The sequence below is a fragment of the Thermobia domestica genome, chromosome 2 (assembly GCF_964235325.1).
Source record: "Thermobia domestica chromosome 2, izTheDome1.hap1.1, whole genome shotgun sequence".
NCBI lineage: Eukaryota > Metazoa > Arthropoda > Insecta > Zygentoma > Lepismatidae > Thermobia > Thermobia domestica.
Window position 1 is genome coordinate 13,788,356 of NC_137455.1, and position 20,766 is coordinate 13,809,121.

The following is a 20,766-nucleotide window of genomic DNA, read 5'->3' on the forward strand; positions in this document are numbered from 1 at the left end:
CCAATCTCGATCAAATTTTCAACATAGATGAGGTTCGGACCTTGGAGTGTTTTTATCATTTCATTTTGACGGTAGAACAGGGGAGGGGGAGAAGATATATAAAAATAAATAAAACTTAATAACTCTTGAACCACCCGACCGATCTCGATCAAATTTTCAACATAGATCAGGTTCAGACCTGGAAGCGTTTTCATCATTTCAGTTTGACGATACAACGTAGGGTAGGAGGCAGTGGCGTAGCACACTTTTGCGGGCCCCCCGCAAAGTATAGAGAAGGGGCCCTAGTTGTAAAGCCGACAGAAGTAAGGTTGAACTTCTACTTCTTTAAATCTTTATTCATCGCAAGACGTCGGGGCCCTCTATACCTCGGGGTCCCCCCGCATTGCGGGGATTGCGGGGGCAGCTGCTACGCCACTGGTAGGAGGAGGAGGACGAGATATATAAAATTAATTATAACTTAATAGCCCTTGAACCACGAGACCGATCTCGATCAAGCTGTCAACATAGATGAGGTTCGTGCCTGGAAGTGTTTTTATCATTTCACTTTGACGGTACAACGTAGGAGAGGGGTGAAAAGAGAGATATTTAAAAATGACCAAAATTGACCGATATTAGTGTCGAATCCCTAGTTTTCGGGGTCGCTGAGATGAATAACGACACTTCCGATGTCGTTTAAATAACATTCGACCCACAATAGTAATATTTAATTTTTTACTCTCATTTTTACCAAACACATGACATAAAGAGTTGTAGATTTAAATAATTTATTTCAGCCAACGAAGCGGGCAATCTATGCTAGTTTATAATAAAGCAGAATGAACGTTCTTTGTATTGGAAGAATAAGGTCGATGCAAAATAGTTGGAAGATAAGTACAAATTTTTGTGGTTTCAAATTAGTTGTTAATGCTAACGATTTTAATTCCCTCTTTCCCTTCTTTAGGAGTGAGATTTCGCAAAGCTTCATCTTATCGTCAACGTAGGCTACACGAGGGATATTTGCACATAATTTTATGATTTACGCCTAACAGTTTCCGAGATCTGAAGAATGGAAAAATCAGAGTCCCTTTTTCAAAATCCCTTTCTAGCTACAGCGTAGATTACAAAGAGATCATTTTTACGAAATTTTCACGCCTAATAATTTCGGAGATCAAAAAAACGAGAGTAACATTAAAAAAATAAAATAATCACACACCCTCCCCTCTTTGCCCTCTTTAGAAGTCACATTTAGCAAAAGCCTTATTATTTACAGTCTACGATGCAAGGACAATATATATACAACATTTCAAAGTTGTACAACTAATAGTTCTGTTGATGTGTGAGTCAGTGAAGTATTTTGTACTTTCAGCAAAGTTAAGCAGAGGAATTAATTTTTTTTATTCGATTTCTGCAATATTTTGAAAAACGTAAGAATGGATTTAATATTGTTTTTAAGCTAGTAAATTGCAATAATAACTTTAATTAACAAGACCATTTTTCTTTTCGTTATAATAGCGTCAAACATATCTAAAATGTTGAGTTGAATTAGCAATATTAGTTGTTAGTCTATTTAACCGGAAGGGTTGGATTTTCCGTACTTGGTCCTGTTCGTGCGCCATTTTTATAACCAGTAGGGTTCGATTTTCGGACTTATGTTTGTTCGTAAATCGAACCCTTCCGGTTATAAGTGCATACCTAATTTTTGCTTACTCAATCAACTTCCAACATTATTGATCCAGTAATTATTGGTGAATACAAAACAGACCATCTCAGTCTGTTTGAGATAGGATTATCTCCAGAAAGTCAGAAAGTTCCTGTCTAGATGCGCTATTGAACAACCTTGTTTTCAAGCTGTCCTAAAGTTCAAAAGATATCATCAACGTACGGTACTGAATTTTTCTTTATTTTTTTTCAAATAAAAATAAAAAATCTTAACATAATGAGAACACGATTATTTTTGTTTTCTAAATTTTCAAAATAAACATGTTCTACTGGCAGCACAAGTTTACATTGCAAATCAAACTACGATATTTTATTGTACCTTAAATGGATTTTTAAGGAAATATTTATTTATGAAATACTAGCATCAATTATCCACTTCGCTGTGTTAAAATAAGAGAAATTGGTATTATGTTCTGTTAGTCAGTCACCTTTATACTAATACTGAAAGCTCTTTGATGTTTTTTTGTCTTGCATTCTTCAATCAGAACATATAAATTTTCGTGATTTCCAACGCAAGACATTGGTTATTTTCAATCATATATATTCCTTCCCTCCCTTAAGTTGCACCGTCAAAGTGAAATGATAAAAGCCATTCCAGGCCTGAACCTCGACTATGTATAAAATTTGAACGTGATTGGTCGGGTGGTGCAAGTGTTATGAAGTCTCAAACACAATCACTTTCATTTATATATATCGCTTGTGTCATTTGTGAGAAAATCATGTTTAAAAAGAACCTCTAAACAACCAATAGAACGTGGAAATAAGTACCCTTCAATATATTAGAAATAGTTTTAGACATTTTCAATGATTTAAAATACATTTAGAAATAATTTTAATATATATCACTGCTGAAATATAGTGACATATTCAAACAACATCAAACATTTCCGGTTTCAACAAAGAAGTAAGAAAGGACATGGAAGCTATTGTTGTACTCGTAACTCTGTATCAAAATCTATGTATTTCACGCTCTCTTTTATCGTTTCTGTTTTTTGAGGATCTAATATTGAAACCGGAAGTTATTAAATATACCACTTCCGGTTTCAATGGAGGACTATAGCCAAAAATGAAATATAGGCTTGGGACACTGATTTCCCGTTATCTCCTATCATTTTTGCTTTGGTATTTGACGGACGAACAGAAATAATTGTTCATAGGATTTCCCATTCTTATGCATAGCTTAGTTGAAAGCCAAAAAAATAACAAAGGGTTATTCTCTAAGACTTCTTTTTATCCGTAGCCTAGTTTGGAAGTCTAACAAATAACAAAGAGTCGTTCTTTAAGACTTCCCATTTATATGCGTAGTCTCGTTTGGAAGCTAAAAAATAACGAAGAATTGTTCTTTAAGACTTCTCACTTTTATGCGTAGTCTAGTTTGGAAGCCTAAAAAATAAGAAAGAGTTTCTCTTTAAGGCTTCTCATTTTTATGTGTAGCCTAGTTTGAAAGTCCAAAACATAACAGAGTTGTTCTTTAACACTTCTGATTTTTATGCCTAGCCTAGTTTGGAATCCTAAAAATAACGAAATATGGATAGCCTAGTTCAGAAGTTTTAAAAATAAGAAGCTTACATACATAAACGTGAGGAGTATAAACCCATTTCGGGTTGAAATAAAAACCACCAAATGTTGTAGCACAGTATATTAATAAACTCGACTCGACTTATTTTTCTTACACTAACATTTCTACAGCAAATTATGCTAGAACACAAACACTTTACATAGAACATAACGTGAGCTAAATCTATATGCCAAACCTTTTCATTGACTAGGTAGGTAATACTTCTTTAGTTCATCAAAACTATTTTTTTTTTTCACTTTCTAACAAACGGCACTCACAGTATTATATTTTTTTTTCTTAAAAACAATCACTTCCATTCTATGGGAAATATAGTCATGTCCAGCATGACTCAAGGTATAATATATTTATATTTATATATATAATGGCTGATTTTCACCTGATATAATATACTGTTTAAAATTTGGCAATGCTCAGTCTTCATCCACTTTGGCAAAGCTTTTTTTTTAATACTCTAATATTTACAAAAGTTTTCCTTTCTTGCGTAATGCAGAGAAACTGTTATTGACACGAAGCACTACAAAACAAGACATATATGCCACAAATAGGTGAATTGCTATATCTATGAAAATTTCTTGTAGTGTAAAATAATTTCAATATTCATTGATTCTTTTTATTTTTTCCTCTTAGTAAATAAAATTGTTGCTTATTGCATTGACACTTGCAACTGAATTTTAAGAAAGCATTACAAAATCAGTTGACGATATTTGGGAAATATATTTCCTCAATTAGATTCAGCAATAGTCATTAAGAGCCTGATACTAAAAAAATACAAAATTTACCATTTTTGTTTTGCTTGTTTTTCGTGAGTGAAAGGAGATAATGAAATGCAACTTACCACAATCATAGATAATGTTCTTCTACAACAGAAAATATGAACCTGAAGAATTTTCAGTGTTGCTATCCATAGAAATTACAATGTTGCCAAAATAATATTTCCCTCAAAATCAAGTTAAGGCAGAGACTCGAGGAACGAATTCAATTACATTTGATTACGTATCATGTTGTTTTGGATTCCTGTGAACTACTTTTTAAATAACATTATTATTTAATTTTAATAAGCGTATGTTAAAACCATTTTGTTTATTACAAACTAAATACAACTATTATTTAAAAAGTAGTTTACAGGGTACCAAAACAACATGATACGTAATCAAATGAAGTTGAGTTCGTTCTTCTAGTCGCTGCCTTAACTTAGATTTTGGGGAAATTTTATTCTGGCAACACTGTAATTTCTATGGATGACAACACTGGAAATTCTTCAGATTCATAATTTCTGTTGCAGAATAACATTATCTATGATTGTGGTAAGTTGCATTTCATTATCTCCTTTCACTTATGAAAAACAAGCAAAAGAAAAGTGGTAGATTTTGTATTAATTTTAGTATGTCAGGCTCTCAAAAAATACTTGCTCCAAAAACACCCAAAATTATTTAGCTGTGAACGTTTCGGCTAAAAGTTATTGCCTTCCTCAGTACAGAGCCTACCAGAAAACTAACGTTGTCTGTAGAACTACATCCAGTTGATAATCGTCTATTGAATATTACATTCTTTTTCTTTACTTCCAGTAGTCTGTTATAAAATTACCCTTGCACCTATTATACTTTGTTTGTGAGCACTAATCAATGTCTTATGTACCTGACCAATAATTAAAGCAACATTGCTTCTAAATCTCACTTTGTCAATAAATGTGATTGATCGAACAATAGTGACAAAATTGGAACCTAGGGAAAATTGTTATTTTCTGAGCTCTTACTCCAACGGTTACCTAGTCACCTATATATGCTACCGGTCAGTGGTCATACCTATATATGGTATACAGGTAGAATTGAAATTTTATGAAAGACTACTGGAACTATAAACAAGTTATGTTATTCAGAAGAATAGTTTTCTGAAAGAATCTGTGCCAAGGAAGACCGTAACTTTTTGCCGAAACATTCACAGTTAGATAATTCTGGATGCTTTCCGGATAAGAACATCTTTTACTGAATATTGGATATCCATTGTATTAAATTATCAGCGGTTAAGATGGTTTGGACATGTGGAAAGAATGATGGCTGACAGACTGCCGAAGAGAGTCCTGCACGAAAGAATGTATACAAACGGAGGAAGAGGAAGACCCAAGTCGTGATGGATTGACGATGTAAGGAGAAATCTGGAAAAGATTAAGATAAAAGGCTGGGCTAGCAGATTGAAGAACCGAGACGAATGGAGGCTAATAGTTGAGGAGGCCAAGGCCCACATAGGACTGTAGCGCCGAGTGGTAAGGTAAGGTATTGTATTAAACTAAATAGTAGGCAAAATATTTTCGTCTGCATTAGGTTTGGGAATTCTGGATTAAAATGAAGGAATTTAAAGGTACGCCAGTGGCTGGCTGCATGTTTTCCTACCTTTTCTATGTAATTATTTCATTTATATATATTTACGAAGTGACAATCTTGACAGCAATTCAGTTGAATTCAAGATTGAAACTTTGATCTACTTGAATTAATACTCAAAAAATTAATATGTGCATGTATATAATTATGTATTTTGTTACATTTATTGTTGGAGGATCTTTATTTTGCTTCAGAAACATCATATTTAAAAATGATTAACACTTTCACGATGCGCATCTGCCTGTTTTAGACAGGTGTATCGAAAGAAGGGGAGTTCTCACCAGTGATACGACAATAATAAATAATCTAAACGTATTTTTTATTGTTTTCCGAATTTTAAAAAATGTACCAAGTAACTATAGTCTACAAAATATACTGTAGATTACCAGTAGGTAGTTATTCCGATACAAAGATATTAGAAAGTACTCGTATGTTTTTTTCCCCTTAGTGTGAAATAATAATAAATTACGTGAAGGATTTACGATACTTCTGTCCGAAACCCAGTCAGTTTTTTATAACAACTAGAAAAATCGAAATAGCATATCACGGCAGAAGTGGAAGATTATTCTAATTTTTTCGCACTTCAACAGCCAACTAACGTAATCTATAGGGAATAATCTTTAACTTTTAACTACAAGAAAGAATAAAAACATGGTTTTATTGTCAGGTGACATATTGTAAACTTTATTCAAGTTCGAACTATGGACTAGTTCAACGATCTTCTGGTACGTCCATAATAAATTTAATAGAGAACGATGTGTATACACTCTATGGAATTGAATGAACTTTTACTAAATTTTGAACTAGTGGAATATACTAGAAATATAATAGAACATGTCCATTTTGCAACCAACGTATTAAGTATTCCTTTGTGCAACTTTCTGCTTAGCCTAGGGACTGTCCAACCTTTCAGAAAGGCTTAATGTCGTTTGCAGCAATTTGTACCCAAGGAAATATTCTCAAACCAATTGAAATAATTCGTGATGAAGTCCCGAAAACGAAAAACAAGTGAACTTTAAAAGTTCATATCTGCACTACTATGGAACCTATCGTAGTCGAGTCAAGATATCACTGAGGAACTGGTACGTGAACTATCCAAATTTCCATTTTTAAGATGATCCAGTACTTGTACACCAAGTTTTAGAGAAGTAGGTGGAGAGTGATCAAGCACTCCCAAACAGCCTCTCTAAAATTATTGTGCAAGTACCAGAGTTTCTGAAAGTTGGATATTTGGATAGTTCAGATACGTTTCTCAGAATTTTAAAAGTAAACACTACGCTCAGTTAATGCATAAACTCGATTCATCAGGTGAAATACTAAAGGATAAACAATAAAAGTCTTGATGTCTTGACCTAAGTACGATCGGTCTTATAGTGAAACTATATGGATCTTAAACGTTAATATTTTACGTTTTCGGCACCCTAACTACGAAACTATACACTTCTGACTACAGGTCCATATGAACTTTTTTTTTCTTCTTATTTTGATGTGAGGAATCTATTCTCAAACCATTGTGACACATTTTTGTAACACCCTGTATAAATCCAATTAAATATAGTAGTCTTGTATTGAACCAGAATAGTTTAACAGTTTAACCGAGAAGAGACATTCCGATGAAATATCTGTGAAAAGGGAGTCATTCATACGAATTACCGTGCCAACTTTCTGTATATTATTCTTTCATTTTCCTTCTGGTCTTCTCATTTTTTTCCCCATGGCTTTTTTTTAAATAAATTTATTGGTGCATCGCTAGATTACCTCAAAATAAATATCACAATATATTTCTTTGATAGTTTCATCTCTAATGAAATGAACTGATTTAAAAAAAAAATCATAGAAGTAGCCCTAATTACAGACAAATGGCAACACTATGCACTGTATGGTTAATAATACAACACCTATCATTTTCCACGAATGTAATTTCAGTGCTACTACTTGGAAAGAACATACGTAAACTTCTGATACTTTTAGATCGTTTGTTTCTTGATAGACAAAACTATCCGAAATACTGATATCCAATTATGGTAGAATACATTACGACACAACCAATCATCTGTTAAACGTATTAAGAAGTTACCAGAAGATCGTACAACTGGCCATAAGAGGAATTCGTAAAATATATTAATATAAATGAATTGAAATAGTCTACGATTTGAATTATTACGAAAATATGCAGGAATTGAAAATATTGTTCTACGTGTAAGTATTAACAATCTCTCAGTACTAAATATTTAATGTTTATAAGATTTTGAAATTATAGCCACTTAATTTAATAGCTATTGGAGAAAGACAGTCAGGCGACTCGTTAGGGAAATTATTTCGATAAAAATTAAGCTTTTAACGTTTCAAACTAAAAGAAGAAATGTTACTTAGTACTTTAATTCTAGTATACAAGAATGAAAAAACTAGGTGAGTTTTCTTTCCATAGTTTGAAGTGATCATGTTGATTTTTTTTTACCGAAATGACCTTCCTTAAGAGCCGTCACTGTGAGACGAGTTCCTAATTTGTTTTAGCATGTATTTACTTCAGAAGCAAAGTAATACAAAAGAATGTTACTGGTCACATACAAAATAATAGTCTGAGGGAGGTCTTAGAACATGAAACGTATTTTTTTTTCTTATATTGTACTGTACATACAAAATACATATCGAGATTTTTAGCTTGTTTATCCTTTAGCATTTCATCTGATGAATCGAACTTGTGCATTAACTCAGCGTAGTGTTTATTTTTAAAATTCTGGTAACAGTGTTAAATATGTTATTATTATATAACTCAGAATTTAAGATTCATTTCAGTTAAAAGCTACGGAATTAGTATATAACAGGCTAAAAAATTGGACCCCAAAATACACGTTTATTATTTCTTCATGTTTTGAGAGAAATATATTAAAATTTGTATAAAATCAAAATATTAGTTAGTTAGAGAGTATTTGGACGCTGTTGTTTAGATGCACTTTTTAACACAATTTTCATCAAATAAATCTAATCAAATGTAAAAGATATCAATAAAATGTAAAATCACACAAATACCTCCATATTCTGCAATATTTTGTTCTGTAATTTAAAATCAGATCTTGATATAAGTGAGTCTTTGTTAAACAAACACTAAACATGTAGGTATCGTATATTCTGCTATTACTATAATTAAGAACCTGACATACTAAAAATAATATAAAATTTACCATTTTTCTTTTGCTTTTTTATTCACGAGCGAAAGGAGATAATGAAATGAAACTTACCGCAATCATAGATAATATTATCCTACAACAGAAAATGTGAACCTCAAGAATTTTCAGTGTTGCCAGAATAACATTTCTTTTAAAATCTAAGTTAATGCAGCGACTAGAGGAACGAATTCAACTCCATTTGATTACGTATCATGTTGTCTTGGAATCCTGTGAACTACTTTTTAAATAACAATTGTATTTAGTTTGTATTAAACAAAATAGTTTTAACATACAGTCGTTAAAGTAAATAATAATGTTATTTAAAAAGTAGTTCACAGGATACCTAAACAACATGATACGTAATCAAATGCAGTTGAGTTCGTTCCTCTAGTCGCTGCCTTAACTTAGATTTTGGGAGAAATGTTATTCTGGCAACACTGTAATTTCTGAAGATGGCAACACTGAAAATTCTTCAAGTTTATATTTTCTGTTGTAGAATAACATTATCTATGATTGTATTAAGTTGCATTTCATTATCTTTCACTTATGAAAATCAAGCAAAAGAAAAATGGTAAATTTTGTATTATTTTCAGTATGTCAGGCTCTTAACAAGTCACTAAGAATATTACTTTTTTTTATATTTCTAACAATATAATCGATAATCACTGTTATTTATTATTATTTCTAAAAAATAATTCAACAAAATATTCAGGCACATTAATATAGAATTAATTAGTAATATTGATACTAATGATAATGATAAAACTTACATAGATATAACAATTCACCTGATAGAATGTGCTTTGCTTACAAAGAGTTCCACAAATGTTTTGATGAAGATTAGAATTAGAATAGATCTAAACGTTTCCCAATCTGTTATGAAGATAAAACATTCTATTGGCCTACATTTATATCCTTTCTTATAATGGTCCCAAATTTGCACTTGAAAATTAAATGCTTCATATAATAGAGAAAAAAATATTTCCACAGTGTGTAGATATACATATAAGTATATAGATATATTTGTGTGTGTATTAAATGACTGGTAAGTTTAGAAGACTAGAGAGAAGTAATAATGACAGTAAAGCACGAACTTCATTTTGTTCTTATATAAACTTCAATTTTCAAGCTTAAGCTCATTTTTATGATACACGCAAGAAACTCTACTAAACAGTTTACATATGAATATGTGTGTGTATTTACATAACACTGAATTTCTGAGCGTTTGCTGTATATGTAAGTTTATAATAAACATTGTTGTTACAATATTTCACCAGATGACTGTTATTAGTACACAAAATAATGAAAACTCAAGTTAGATGATTTGATATATTTCTATGTATTTACTTTATACAGGGTGTTTCAAAAGAACAACAACAACGTTTGGAAGGTGATTCCTGACACCAAGATAAGACAACAAGTATAGACCAACCTGGGTGCACAAATGCTTCCTTTCGGAGTTATAAGCTGCCGAAAACATGAAAAATAAATAAATAAATAAATAAAGGTCCATAGCTTCAAAACTATGGGACCTACCGTAGTCGGGTCAAGACTTCACTTAGGAACTAGTATAATATCCAAGTTTCAGAAACGGTACTTCCGTAACAATTTGTATAGAGGTAGTTGGTGAGTACTTCAAATTATATGCCTGTAAACAAACTCCCTCTATAAAAAATTGTTGCGTGAGTACTGCAGGATTCTAAATCATGTATTTTTGGATAGGGCACATATTAATTTTTAAGCAAAGTCTTGGCCCGACTACGATAGGTCCCATAATTTTGGAGCTATGATCCTTTAAAGTTCATTTCTTCATGTTTTCGGCAGCTTATAACTCCGATAGGAAGCATTTGTGCACCCAGATTGGTCTATACTTTTTGTCTTATCTTGGTGTTAGGAATTACCTTCCAAACGTTGTCGATGTTGTTTTGAAACACCCTGTATGAAATAAATGTCTTTTGGACAGCTTCTTGTTGTTTGTAAGATAGTATTTGTACTTCATGATCAAATACATACAGTCATTGCTGTTAGCTCTCAGGTTCTAGATCTCTTTTTGTAAGTTATAATATAATTATTAATCCACAATTCGATATTTAATTCCCAGATTTAAAACAGAAGTCTCTAAAAACAATAATCTTAATAAATGCTTATAATTAATTAATTTGTAAATAATAAATCATAAATATGTCATTCAAAAATATAAAGTTAATATAATATATATTTTTGGATACCATATTAACAAATATAATAAAATATCCGAAAGTCTCTTAACAGCAAACTCAAAACTGAAAATTTTTAAACTGTTATGAAAATAGTTTCAATTTTTAAAACACCAACCATGAGTTATAAATATCATCTCAATATCAGTTTAACATATTTTCTCCACTAAATTTCTATAAAAGTTTAGTGTAAGTATAATAATTCATTACATTATTTTTATATTAATAAAATATGATGTTAAGTTTCGAAAACAATACGAGGTAATAGTATACAACAGTGCCTCATGATCTGTGCGCGTGGATACTTCCTACTCTTGCACTACGTATAAAAATGATTTTATTACATTTAGAAGTAGTAAGAAGCATCCACGTGCACGTGACATGCGATATGTGTTTCAAATCCCCCACATATACTCATACACTACGTACAAGGGCACATTATTATTCTTCACATACCATAAAACACAACGAAACGCAACGCAAACCGACGTACATTTTATTTTATATTACTCAGTAATTAAATGAAAGTCGCCTTGTTACCTCATTTTCAAGTTCCTATATCCTCAATGAATAATCCTTAAAAGACTGCACTTCGTGAGTCCTCGCTAAATGATGAGGCACTCTCGTATACTATATCCCAATACGGTTTCCTAGACATTATTTTAACATGATAGCACGAAGATGGACAAATTCAAGAAGTATTTAACTTTGAACTAAATTCTTTAGTATTAACGAAATATAAATAGATACCAGTAATATAATACCTTTTGTTTTTCATAAGTACCTTATGGAATTAAAAATCAAAATTCGAATTCTTAAATTTTGTTATTTATGGTTAAATATTTATTTGAATGTACAGGTTTCCTTTTTTAGATATATTTTTGGATATGATGTATTAATGGTTTACTTTATCAACAAATATTCGCCTCATTTTTCATTTTTTGTCTTAAATCCTCTTACGAGGAATATGATAATTACAAGCCGCAACACATTCGGCCAAGTCGGCTATATCACTGAAAATTATTTTTAATTTGAAACACGTACAAAATGGCCCGATTCAAGATGGACGATTAGCCTGTTATAAGTAAATTTGTTTTCCAAATTTGTAAAGGTAACTTGGAAAGAGGAGCGGCACCAAACATTTTTAAATTGTAAAACAAATATTTAAGATTGTATTAAACATTAAATTGTCAAATTAAAAAATGTTATAAGTAAAAATTAATAATAAAAAAGTGAGAGCAATGCTCCCTTATAGTTATCGACTATGACGCCATCTACCTCCTCCTTATTTTTCATTTTACTTTCCCAAATTAATGTATGTACTAGACAACAATTTCAATAAACAAATAGTAATTTCCAAAAAATACATCATAGAGTTTTTATAAAATTTACTCAATGGTTAAATTTGAAGAATTTTCTGAACAAATTGATTGATTACGTATGATTGATATTCCCCTGTTTGTTTAAAACCTGATTTCCATAACTTTAGAAGATATATTATTTTATTCGTTTAAAACAAGAAATACCAGAAAACACTTTCTGACTTGATCATAGAAGTTACTTTCCTTTATAACTGAGAGAAATTAAAGTTTGGATATTATGAATTTTCTCATTGTTTGTTGTATTTACTACGAAATATTTATCTTACAACATTGGTGATTTAAACAATATCAAAATACACTCTTCTCTCTTTGGTTCAATTATAGATTTATTTTATATTGAGATATAGCTACAACTATGACAGGGATTTTGTTTAGAGTATAACAAGATTTCATAGTATTTGAATATTAAAAACTCTGATATATTTATAGAGATATTGTTCTAACTTAATAATAAAGATATCCTCAAAAATATGTGTAGTAAAGTGTTTTAATATGGTCAGCATTATGGAGTGCTCCCTAGAATATGTTTGGCACAGACTTTTGTACAACTTTTTAGACATTATTTTTCTCCGTTTTAGAACTCCTTGTAAACGTAATTATCGTTCAGTGACTCAATTTAAATTAATATGAAATTATTTTTATTGTTTTCTCAATAAAAATTAGGTCCGGTAATTTCTGTAATGATTTTTTGCATCATTTAGAAAAAGCTTAAGAAATCTTTAATCTAACTTATCAACTGTTTTGAAATCTAATTGTTTTGAAAAAATAAACAAATCCAAACAATTAAAGTTCTTACTTAATAAAATATTAAGCCAATATTGATTTCTAAATTTGATCACCAAATAAGAAAATTTAAGTATCGCAAAAAGGTGTCCTGCCATTTTCCGTTTGTAAAAAGTATTACTATAATGGAGAACCCAACACTTAATGCCTACAAAAAAAATGAAGGACAGAAATTAAATTAATGTTAAATTAACAGAATATTAATCTATTTCTTTAATGATGGAATTGATTGTATTTCAAATTTCAATTACATATACGAGGCGCGTTCGGAAAGTAACATCCGATTGGTCACTCTGCATAAAGTAGTGGGGCAGCGCTACCATCTTTGCACAGACGTGCGCGGTAGATCAGTCTGCATCCAGCTGTGGTAGACCGAAGGTTGTCTGATCATTAGTTCCACCTTTGTAGCGTCTCAAAATGTGTGCTGCAATAGAAAACCCCGCCAAGTGTAAGATACGAGCTGTTATACATTTTCTTGCGGCAAAACAATATTCGGCAGCAGCTATTCATCGGGAACTTTGTGCCATGTATGGACCAAATGTGATGACTGAAGAAGTAGCTCATAAATGGGTTCATTCATTGAAAAGTGGGCGAACAAACATTCATGACGAAGAGAAGAGTGGCAGGCCATCAGTGGTCACTGATGAAGTTGTTCAGAAAATTGACGGACAAGTTCGTGAAAATCGACGTTTCAAAATCTCGGAGCTTTCCGATGAATTTCCACAAATTTACAGAACTGTTATATGATCTCAGTGCTTTGGTGATATGATGAGCTGAAAGATCCGGTCAGAGGCTGGCTCAAGGTACAGGCGGGAGATTTTTACGTTGATGGAATTTCTAAGCTAGTGCAGAGATGTGATAAGTGCTTGAATGTTTATAAAAATTATGTTGAAAAATAGGGCAAAGAAATAGTTTTCAGTGAATAATATATAATAAGTTCTTCTTATTTACTTTGGTGTGCTTTTTTTAACCAATCGGAGGTTACTTTCCTAATGGCCCGCATAATTTTCAAATAGGAAATAAACACATCAATTATTTGATTGCAAAACTAAAATCCTTATATCAATGATTCGTTTGAAAAATTAAATCAAACGCCAACATAATTTATAAAATATATTTCCTGTAGATGTTCTTATTATTCGAATAGTATAATTTCTGTCAATAAAAACACTTGATATATGATATATATCTAATAAATAATATGCATTGTGTAATATAGTAGCTTAGTAACAGCAATTACAATCAATACTTCGATAAATTAATAAGAAATTTCAACCTAAGCTTCTCTTATAAACAGTTTTCATTAAACACCTTGGAAATTTTATAAATGCCATTCTTTGATCATTTCAATACAAATAATTTTAGAAATGTTACAAACACGTCTTGAACTTTAACCAAATATTTATCTAATCATACATGTGAAAATATTAATAAGTATCACAACAAAAGTTTAATTTTCATTCCCTCTTACAAAATTAATACCATCTTCGATTTGAGTATGACCTTTTCTCAATACATAAATAAAAATAATCTTTACAACTTTTAAATATTTTTTAAAATATTGTCATTGTTTTTTATATACATAATAATTTTACATTCAATTAGAGAAACAAGTTTACGTAACAAAGTGGAACACTGTACAATAAATCGAAGTTTAAATAAAACGATGTGAATTAAAATTTTTAATTAATAAATTCTAGTTTTTTTTCCTTTTAACATTGATTATAATATAAAATTATAACAAAGTTTCTGGAGCGTAATTTAATTTCATAACAAGATATTTCTAAAGAAGGTTTTGATTTGTGTTTAAGGAATATTTTTAAGAGTTTTCTTTCTGTATTACATGTTATTATAACAATTAAACAGCATTCACATAGAACCAGGAAACTCTAGTAACATTGCCTCAGAATCAACATTCTTTAGAGTTATTCTTAGTATTTGTACACTGATAACATGCTTTGTAAAATATTTGATCAATATTTTCAATTAACATTTTATACTTTCTAAATTAAATATTCAATCTTTCAAGACATTATCAATTATTTTAATAAAATAACAAGGATTTTGGTGTAATAATTGTTATTTTTTTAATGTTAAGAATCAAACACTTCTCTTTGTCACATTATAAAGTTGACAACCAGTTTCTTTCCTTTTATTTGTGATGATGTTAGACTGTTACATATTGTAAATATAATTTGCAACATTAATAATGTATAGATTTTAAAAACAAAATAATGCATAGATATTATTTGTTCTATTTTATGTAAAATATATCCAATAATCTCTTTAGATACTATAAAGTGCTCTACCACTACCGCGGCCCCCCACCGTATAGTTAGTTTTGGGCGTAATTTTCTTTCAAAACGTTTCTCAAATTTGTTTTTATTTACTGTACGATTCTATTATTAGATTTGAATTCCGTTTCTAGAGTTCAATAGATAAATCTAATAATCTTTATTCAAGAATTCAACTCAACATTACGATTCCTGTTCATGGTGTTGTTATAGCTCCGAATACTGAAAATTGATGTTAAATTTTAAAAGATGTTGAAATAAATTTAGTAACTCTACATAATCACGTTTATATTTTTATTACTTATATAAAACTTTTTTTAAAAAGTAAATAGATCCTGTACTTTAATTATCAATACTGCCATACGGTTCTGCAAGTGGAACAGTGGAATGTTCTGTACAGAATTACTTTGTTTATATAGGGGGATGTTCACACGTTTTAGTTTTGTAGGTCCTAAAATATTGATTTTTTTTAAAAAAAATCATTATAACTAATTGTTCTTCTGAATGACTATTTGATTTTTTAATTAATATTTTTATTAGAAGAATTTCAAACGTGAATATTAAAACATTCGAGTAATCTTTTGTAATTGCACTATCTCATTATTAAAAACTTAACACAATCTTCACAAAACAGGCAAATAAGCGCACAATAACAATCAAATATGTCCTTGAAGCATAAGGGTATTATTAATTATCGTTTTTCTAATAATTCTGATAACTTTTTAGTACTTTGGGCTTTGCGTTCTGGAGATAAGATGCTATTATACCATATATTACCAGGAGCACCATTGACTGTTCTCTTTGATAAATTTTGGACTCAAGCTTTAATGCTATTGTTCACAAACTGAAATAAGGCTGTTAATTATTATTTAATGAAATATTTTGCTGCCCATCTTTTCCTTATACCTAGTTATAATCTTGTCTGTTGTAGTCACAGCTCGAAGTTTTTTTTAGATAGGTAAAATATTATAATGTATATTTAAATAAAATATTATACATCATTGTTAGCAAAAAAGTAACTACAAAGTTTAAAATTTAATACATATACAGGGTGTTACAAAAATCTGTCAATATTTTGGGAACAAATTCACATTTAAAAAAAAGTTTATATGGACTTGTGCTCAAATGTGGATAATTTCGGAGTTGTAGGGTGCCGGAAACGTGAAACAAGTGAACTTTAAAAGTCCATAACTCCACTACTATGGACCTATCATAGTCGGGTCAAGACTTACTGAGGAACTCGTATGTGAAGTATCCAAGTATCCATGCTTAAGAATGCTATAGTACTTGCACACCAGTTTTTAGAGAGGTAGTTGGAGAGCAATCAAGTACTCTCAAACAGTCTCTCTAAAAATGATTGTGCAAGTATCGGAGGTTCTGACAGATGGATATTTGGATAGTTCACATACTAGTGATGTCTTGACCCGACTACGATCGATCCTATGGTGGTGAAACTATAGACATTTAAAGTTAATTATTTTCATGTTTTCAGCACCCTATAGCTATATTTTTTTTCATGCACTTCTGACCACAGGTCTATATGAACTTTTTTTTTTATTTTGGTGTGAGGAATCTATTCTCAAAAAATGTGACAAACTTTTGAAACACCCTGTACTATCTGGCACACACCGTTAAGATTAACTAATACTCATTTATAATGTACTCTGGGAATCCTAAAAGAATCCTTTATTTTCCTTTCTTTAAGGAACGTTAAGTACCTCATGTAAACAAATCCACGTGGCGATTGTTTCATTTTGTTGGTTAATGAGCCTTGGAGCATCCACGTGGCAGAAGAAAATAGTCCATTGTCTAGTAAACAGATTTTCAATGTTTTTGTTGCTTTAGAAGGCTCATTACCAGAAATGCAATTTCCTCACAATTAAATGACAGAAACAACACTGTATCTAAGAACTAAGTTGAATTAATGCAATAATAGAGAATAAGAAAGTGGCTTTGACCCAACGTACGCGCGAATCACAGTTTACAATATGGCCGCGTGCAAGAAATATGTAAAACATCGATAGGGTACAAACACGTGCTTCTCGAAAGAAACGCCGATTGATAGCCAATCATCCGATAACTATCGAAGTAATACATTTCTGCAATGTTTACAACAGAATCAGAAGGTTCGTTTAGTATAATTTGTGCAATCAGTCCTGCTGCTCTCGATAATTAGTCAGTAATAAAGAGATTCGGATTCACTTTTTTAAAAAAAACATTTTATTCAACTTAGTCTTTTTTCACATAAAGCATTGAAATCAGCAATAAGTTATTAAAATTTTAATAATCACTGGACACTTACGCACAACCAATATAAATGCATTCTACAACATCTTTTAACAATAACTTTCGATTCATTTGCCTTATTTATCACTGACTAGCTGTCGAAGGCAACATGATTGATTGCTGTAATTATATTAGGATTATAAAAATCCTTTTACGATTCCCAGGACACATTATATGTGAGTATTGGCTAATCTACATAGTTTAAACTTCTAATCTTCAATTCATACTTTGAGAAGTGAATTTAAACAGTGTAACGAAATTTTGTTAGGATGTTGGATGGGCAATTATATTTTAACATAACTATATAGAGTCGTCAGCAGAATTGCACACCCTCTCTATAGATGATTTTAGTCAATAATTTTAGAAATAATGAAACACTTGGAACATTGTTTTCTTTGATGTAGAAAAAGTGTAGTTCTTTGCAAGTAATCTGAAACTGTGCCCAAACTGATCCATTCGTTTTGAAATCAAAACACACCGTTCTGTTAGTTGTACATATTTTCAAACAAATTAATGGGTTATGACTTTTTCTTAGAAAAATCTTGAACGTCCTCATCAAATATGCGTGAATAATTTCTAGATATTCAGCCATCTTCTTCCAATTTCTAACCATCATATATATATATAAAACCTTGTACTTGCAAATTATAGTCCATTAGATTAGTGTCAAGATAAAAATTAAAGTTCAGTTTTAGGAATGTTTAAGTAAAGAAGCAATAAATAAGTGAGAACCAGAAATAAAACTATTTGCAACCATCAATACCAATATAACATCTTAAAGCCTTTCTCAGTTTGAAATTACTAAAAATTGAAAGTAAAAAGTTACAGCATAAAGTAATCCTGAGCAATATATAATTTTTTTGCAAAAAGAACATACTTACAGTACAGTATTATTTTCTACATTAATTGTAGTATTTCTGATTGGAACATGCGTCGATGGGTTAAACTGCGTTCGTAACATGGAACAGTGAAACACCCTGCTTCCGTTCACAGGCATCCATTACACACTACATACATACATACACATTTCACACACGCACATTCACATAGAATATACACAGCAGTTCATATATGTTACCAAACCAAATACCAACATTTTGTTGTTGTTGTTGTTGTGTGTACCTACATTCCTACACAGCAGTGGCCAGAAACTTCTACACATGTCGAATGATACCATGAAAAACTTATATTACAATGGATGGGTTTGGTTTGAATGAAATGTTTTCTTTTAAAGCAATGAGTATGCGATATATATGTATGTGTAATGAATTCTAAAGTAAGTTTTGGGTTTCGTAATTGCACCTGTATTATGATCAACTTGACACGTTTGTTAGTTCTCACTTATATAAACAAATACAATGAGCCTCGAAATGATTACTTTTACAAAAGTAACACAAAAGCTATATACGGTATATATAAGTTATACATATTTTTATATTTATATATATATATATATATTATGGACAGCATGTTATAACGTACTGTGTATGTATATATTTAAGCAAAAAAAAAAGCAACATGAACATCAACAACATTTATCTCTGCAGGACACACAGAGGCTGTGTAGAGGGTAACGAAACTGTTGTCGGTTGCACATCCATACAACAACGGTGAAATCTTATGTGCCGTTGCTGTCACCTCGGTTGACTCTCGTCTTTTAGATCGAATACCTTGCCTGTGTTCTCCTCTTTGCCATAGACTACCATTTCCGCAGGAAAGTCCTCTACACCTGGTCCACACAATTTAAGGGTGGTAATTGAATTTCTTCCCTGTAGGGCCACAATCACTGCTCGACCTCCATGTACAATTTCACACGCTGTTACTGGTCGCTCAGGAGTGTAAACGGACATTAAGCTCCCTGGTAAGTATAAGAAAAATAAAATCGATTATGATATTAGTGACGGTACAAATTATACAACGTCCCCCCTTCCCCTCCTACAAAAAAAGACAAACGGATTTCTTATTAATGAAAGTAAAACTAGTGGACAAACATTTTCATGTAAAGTTTCTTGGTATCATTCTGAATTGGCAATTAACGTGGTAAGAACATGTAGGATGAGTAAAACTTCCCAGAATAATAAGTTTAATACGAAATTTAAGAGATACAACTACATAACATCAGCATATTATGCTTTTCTTCAAAGTACCATAGAATATGGAATATTATTTTTGGGTAACAGTAACTACATAAGTGAGGTTCTACTACTACAAAAAAAAAGTTATTAGAATAATGGTGAACACTAAACCTTTGTTGTATAAGTTAAAAATTATGACTGTTGTCAATTTGTGTATATATATATATATATATATATATATATATATATATATATATATATATATATATATATATATATATATATATATATATATAACTTTTAGTATATGTAAAACAAAATATGTCAGATATGCAGCGTAGACAAGATATTCATCCATATAATACGAGATCTGCTAAACAAGTTGATATATTGTATAGCAGACTATCAAAAATAGCTATACAATACAAGGTACAAAATTCATGAACAGGTTACCAATATACACGCAAAATTTACCGATTGCTCAATTTAAAAATAAAGTATATGATTGGTTAGTTGCTGTACTCTATTATAATCTTAAGGAGTTTGAGGAAGATAAACGTGTATTGGTATGGGTAAAAAAAAAAAAAGAAAGAAAGAAATTTGTAGATTTTCAATTGACGTTGTCTATTGTCTGTATACAGACTTAATGACAATAAGAATATTCTATTCTATTCTATTCTATTCTAATACAAAATGTCAATTTCATATAATAAAACTCACTTACTGTTGCACGTTACAACAGCGACTGATTAATCACCGGAGAGGCCCTATTCAGTTACTTATTTAACCCATACCTATCAAGTAAATTAGCGCCATCTGAGTTTGGCTTAGTGATGCATACGAGTGTGTAATCTGAAAAATGTTCGTTGTTCTATTATTAGTGTTTCTGTTAGTATTAATTAGGTTCAATT

At 30.9% G+C, this 20,766-nt stretch overlaps 1 protein-coding gene across 1 annotated transcript in view; it reads right to left on the reverse strand.

The window, feature by feature from the left end:
• Nucleotides 1-3,303: 3,303 nt before the first annotated feature.
• LOC145670258 (NACHT and WD repeat domain-containing protein 2) overlaps nucleotides 3,304-20,766 on the reverse strand; it is a 244,606-nt gene continuing 227,143 nt past the window's right edge. Inside the window, exon 23 of the mRNA XM_081738676.1 lies at nucleotides 3,304-19,638. Within this exon, the coding sequence (XP_081594802.1) occupies nucleotides 19,415-19,638 (224 nt within the window). The 3' untranslated portion in view covers nucleotides 3,304-19,414. The remainder of the gene's footprint in view (nucleotides 19,639-20,766) is intronic.